Raw genomic sequence first — 5,674 nt, 5'->3', positions numbered from 1 at the left:
AAACTAAAACATGAACCGAAAAAATGGGTTTAAATATGGCAATAATATCTTACGAAACGTAGTAGAGATTAGATAACAGTCTAAATAAATCATACTACTCGAATAAGTACTACAATACCTCTCATCTCATGTTCTTAACTCATACAAGAGATTAGTAATGGAGTTTTAAACTTGAGCTAGTAGTAGTCTATGCCTCTTTGGTAATTAGTCAATTCACAAATGATATACTTTTTTTCTTACACATAAAGAAGGATGAATTTTTGTTACACCATGAATGAAAGAAATGGAAACTGTACATAATAACAATAGAAGAAGCTCGCTCTGTTCTTCAAACTCACCACTTTAAACGTAATTCTCCTTTCTTTTTTTTTATCCTCTCGCTCTGACAACAAATTTATGAACTTATTGACAAAAAAATTTGAAAAATCCAATCGTATCGTACGTAAACCAAGCTTCCCACCTCACTCTCCTTTTCTTCATCACCCGTTTATTACTTCGCTATAATTACCACGACTGAGCAGCCGCATCTCCGCCGTATATGTTACCACCACCACCAAAGCACGACGATGGAGAACTCATGAGCTCTGAACAAGGCTCCGGTGTTACGTCGTCTGAGAAACCAGAGACGTTGGAGCAAACCCAAGAATCTGAACGAGTTTGTAAATGAATATCCGCGAGGCATATCGACGTGAACGGAGCTCCTCCTATCCCGGTGATGTTTCCAGCCAATCCTATATCCTCTCCGGTGATATTCCGCATGGTGATGTGTGTCACGACTGGGAGTGCGTCCCGGTCGAATTTATCATCCGGATGCGACCCGATGTGTCCGCTAGCGAAGATGGCTGTGTCAACGCTAGAGAGATCGACGCTGGAGATTGTGATGTTACGGATGTAACCTCCTCTGCCTCTGGTGGTTCTGAAGGCTATGCCTACGAGTGAGCTGTGTATGTTAAGATGCTCGACGGTCACGTCAGAGATTCCACCTGACATCTCGCTGCCGAAGGAGATTCCGGCGCCTGTGGGAGACTTTAAGCTGAGGTTCCGAATATGAACAGCTGTGGTTGGACGGCCGTAGTTTATGCCGTATTGGTCCCAACCACTTTTGAGAGAGACCGCGTCGTGGCCAACGTTGATCGTTGAGTCCTCGAGACAAACATTGTCTGAAGAATCTGAAAGTAAAAAGAAAAAGATATTAGTGTTTTGGAACGGTAACATAACGGAGTGATGGGTCAAAACATGACTTACCCGGGGAAACACCGAGAACGTATGGTGAATCAACTGATGTTTCGATCAAAACTTTGTGGATATGAACATGACTGCAATAAACCGGGTGAATGTTGATCGAGGGTGCGTTTAAGAAGGTTAGATTCGATATGAGGATGTTTTTGGAGGAGACGAATTCGATGATATGAGGTCGGCTATAGTTTAAGGACCCTGACTCAAGCCACTCCCACCACGCTGCACCTTGACCGTCAAATGTCCCGTTATCGCCTGCCAAGAATAAAGAAGTTTTTTTAAGTCTTGAATGTTGTGTCAAGCCAGAAACTTAGGTAGTGATAATGGTGTAAGTTTGTTATTGTTGTTTACCGGTTATGATTACGTCTATTAGATTGTCTCCATTGATCAAACTTCTGTACCGCTTTCCAGGAAGTTCAACTCCACGACCATAGGACGGTAGAGGACTGACAACGTCCCAATGCGATGGATCCTAGCACGTTAGCAACATAAGAGAAACAGTGTTACCATCTTAACCAATTCAAAACACTGAACTTATTTATCAAGAGGCTCCCTAAACACAGCTATGGCTGGCTACCAAAAGCATATGCTAAAAGCGAGAAACGAATCTTGCTTGCAAAAGAACGATACACCTAACGCAAATGCTACAAAGCTCAAGCCAAACAGAGTTTGCTAGAGATCATACCGGTGATGCAAGAATAGTTGCTCCTTTCTCCAAGAAGAGAGTGAGATGGCTCGTGAGATTGAAGCTTCCAGTGAGCCATTTCCCCGGTGGAACATAAAGTTGAGCGCCGCCTTTATCCGCAAAGGACTTGAGATAGAAAATAGCGTTCTGGAAAGCAAGCGTGTTCAGCGTCTTTCCATCTCCAACCGCTCCAAATTCGAGGATCGAAACGCTGTGCGGTCTAGGGTCTAACTTGAAACTCTCCTTGCAGATGGCATTACTGCCTTCTCCTCCTATCAGTAGAATACTGAATGCCAGTAGCCATACCAATGCCACCTGCATTTACAGCTAAAGCCAATCAGTCTAAAATTCGATAAAATTCGGATCGAAACTGATGAAAATTTCAATAAATCTAACAAAATTTGGATGTGATGACTAATGACAATTATATGTGAGAGAAGTAAAAAAAGAAAAAAAAAACGTTTTGATAAGAATTATATCTGATGAAAAACATTTAAGTAATCTGATCATATATTTCTATTCTTGGAAAAATCTAAGAAACAGCCACATAGTTCATAAACTTTGCACACAAACCAGAAGCATCAGCAGCAAAATCAAAACATAAATAACAAGTAACTGACATGAAGATCCAAGAAGATAGAAGAAACAGAACCAGTAAGTACAAAAAAAACAGAGGAATCTAAGAGAGATTTCTGAGACGGAGAGAAGTCTCAATTACAAACAAATAACACAAGAAAGAAACCCAGAAGATAATCTAGATTCCATATAATTTTCTATACCAAAAAAAATACAAGAATCATAGAATTAAAGTATATAACAAACAACACATAAGAGATTCGTCCAAAGCAAAACTCATTAGACCAAAACTAAAAAAAAGATTCAAGAAGAAAAGAAAAAAAAAGAAAAGGGAGAAACGTACTTACTGGCATCTTCATAGACTCAGAAACTTCAGAAGTTCCTGATGAGGGAAGGAGAAAAGTCGCAAGAGAGAACAAAAAAAATATATAAAAAACAAAAAAAAAATTAAAAGACGAGAAGGGAGAAGGAGGAGATGAAGAGAAGAAGAAGAAGCAAGAGAGTCCCGAAGCCAAAGTACATGTTATTATTTGTTTAACACTTACTGTTTTGTTGGAAATTTTGCTATTAATATTAAATCTATCATTAGTACACTTTTATTATTCATTTTTGTTTGATCCCAGTAGTAAAACATTAAAATTTTACATAAAAAGGACCAGACAAATACTACTAATTCACTGAGATCTTGGTGCGTTATTTTAGCTTAACAAAGACATCACTCTCCTCCTTTAAACTTAAGAGAGAGAGAGAGTTAATGATACTAGGAGTTAGTTTGTTTTGTTATAATGTTTTTTCTTATGATTTTGTCTTGTAGCTGTTTATACTGTATTCACTGTAATCATAGTTTATTAAAATTAACTAAATAACTCTCCTAAATTCATCAGTTTTTGTTTTGTTTTGTTTTGGACGACTGGCACAACGTATCTTGCTGCCGACACGACTATTTTATACGTTATGAATTTACTAAACCAAATTAAGAATTGTTTGTATATATATGCACCACTACTGATTTCGTCTTTAGTAACCTCAATATAACCAAACAAATGATCAAATGCTAACAAATTTTGATTAAAAAAATAGCAAGATATTTTATACTCCAGTAGATAGAGATAGAGAAGACGAAGAAAAGAATATGATGTGTTCAAACGACACATGGAGCTCATGTGGTCTGTTTTGATTTGAGCAAGCAGCCGTTTGGATTTACTGTTTTAAAAAACAAATAAAATATATATATTTCTGCCAAAGTGATTAATTTACAAACGGCGGATAAAACTAATAATAATGGATTACGAAGTCAGTAATAGTTTACTACTAAAATACGAAACCCTTGTTCATCTAATCAGTTGCGTGTATATCTTACTCTTACGCAAGGAGTAGAATTTTTAAAAATACTAATTATCTACAGTAATAAATCTAAGTTGGTTTCGTAAATATGAGATGTAGACTAGTAGTAGGCTTACAGACTAATTAACCCAATGTTTATTTATAAACTAGTAGTATTAATTAAAAAAAGAAGAGCAAGTAGGGTTTAATAGTTTTGGAAAAGGAAAAAATACGAATAAGTGTAAATGCGAATAGGACACGTAAGTAGAAGCGCATGTGCTTAGACAGTGAAGACAACAGGACCCACGAGCAATCATCGGAGAGAAAATGCCAGCCTGGCTCTCTCTCCTTTTTTTTTTTTTTTTCTTTTGACAGTCCATTTCCCATAAAACCACATCATACTAGTATTTTTATTTATTATATAGAAAAAAAAAAAATACACACACACACTAGTTTTAGTCTAAAACGTTTAGAACAAAAAAAAAAAACGAGAGTCTTATTTAATGTGGAGATTTTCCAATTAATTGCATATGATTGTGGAAATTACTAAGATTTTTTTTTTTTTTTTTTGGTATTGACTATAGAGTATATATAGACTATAGATATGTTAAGAGTGTTGTGACTTGTGTGGAGATACGCTTCACAATAATTATAAATTTATAGTATTTATATAACTAATTATAATGGATGTAATTAATGAGATCAGTTCATATCTACAAGGACAAAACTTATGTTAAATTTTTTATAAATTTCATGAATTTGTAGCTTGTTTTTAATTCACTAACACTTTGATTGATTTTTTTTTTTTTTAAAGAACTGTGAGATGTCTTAGGTAATGATTAAACGTATAGAAAATCTTTCATGTGTGAAAAAAATTAAAATTGATTGTGATGTTAACGTTATGTAGTGTGATTTATATATTCATTCAAGCACATAGATCTAAAAGTTTAAGCTCAATAGTATAAGTTATCAAATAGTATGTGATTAGTTACTAGGTCTCTTTCATATTTGTTGGAATCTTGTGAAACCAACGAGGCGGGTCATATACTCATATACATCTCTTATGTCAATATCTAAGAAACAAAATGATTATCTTTTTAATTTTAAGTCGTGTGGCCACTATAATTATGCCAGGTGATCTCCCGTGATCAATAAGTTCCAAAACTCTATTATTTGAAATATTACTACTCATTATGCATTTCTATTGCATTTTCATTTTGCTTTCTCCCGATCTTATCAAAATTTTCACCCTTTTTTTGGCCTTCTTGGACGTAACCTTAGCTGTCTAAATTTCATAGCGACAATGTGTACTCGTATAATAAATTCCATGACCTGTGTCCCCGACTACGTACACTCTAATAAGAATTTTCAATTAATCTACGGGATATGTAGAAAAATATATGTGTTTGAGTATCTTAATAACAACGAAAAGTACTTGGAATTGCAATGGAGAGATTCTAGTATTGGGTTGTTTATCAATGATCAAAGATTTGACAAACCAAAAACTAAACTTTTCATAATATTTGGTCAACCAATCTAGTTCAAAACAAACTGCATAGATTAGGTATGACTACGATATTCTAACACACAAAAAACAGACTTACCAAAATAAGAAAAGAAAAAAAAAACTCATTGAAGTATTCGAAGAAGTTGGGTAGAGAGTGGGAGAGAACACGTAAATAAATTGGACATGTTGAAAAATTGGATTCTGTTCTGTTAGGAATTTTCTTCGGATCCCTTTTGTGGTTGCGGTGAAGAGACCCCACTCCACTCCTTCGCTTTCACACTTTTTGACACTTACGTTCTTTTTTTTTTCTTCTCAACACGACTTTTTGTGTTTATTCTTCGTGATCA

At 35.3% G+C, this 5,674-nt stretch overlaps 1 protein-coding gene across 1 annotated transcript; it reads right to left on the bottom strand.

Moving 5' to 3' along the window:
* On the bottom strand, positions 248-3,002 carry LOC104765528 (probable polygalacturonase). Its single transcript, XM_010489253.2, has 5 exons — positions 2,845-3,002; positions 1,922-2,236; positions 1,588-1,708; positions 1,246-1,491; positions 248-1,169 (listed from the first exon to the last, which is right to left on the bottom strand). The coding sequence occupies exons 1-5, from the start codon at positions 2,854-2,856 to the stop codon at positions 505-507; spliced, it is 1,359 nt and encodes a 452-aa protein (XP_010487555.1). The 5' UTR covers positions 2,857-3,002; the 3' UTR covers positions 248-504.

This window comes from Camelina sativa, chromosome 19 (genome assembly GCF_000633955.1).
Source record: "Camelina sativa cultivar DH55 chromosome 19, Cs, whole genome shotgun sequence".
Taxonomy (NCBI): Eukaryota; Viridiplantae; Streptophyta; class Magnoliopsida; order Brassicales; family Brassicaceae; genus Camelina; species Camelina sativa.
The sequence above is the reverse complement of the archived record's forward strand: the minus strand, read 5'-3'. Positions and strand labels throughout refer to the sequence as shown.

Bases quoted from the DNA above. Each gene is read 5' to 3' on its own strand.
- LOC104765528 (XM_010489253.2), bottom strand. The intron at 1,492-1,587 runs GTAAACAACAAT...TATTCTTGGCAG, and splicing joins AATAGACGTAATCATAACCG to GCGATAACGGGACATTTGAC. The intron at 1,170-1,245 runs GTAAGTCATGTT...TTTTACTTTCAG, and splicing joins CGTTCTCGGTGTTTCCCCGG to ATTCTTCAGACAATGTTTGT.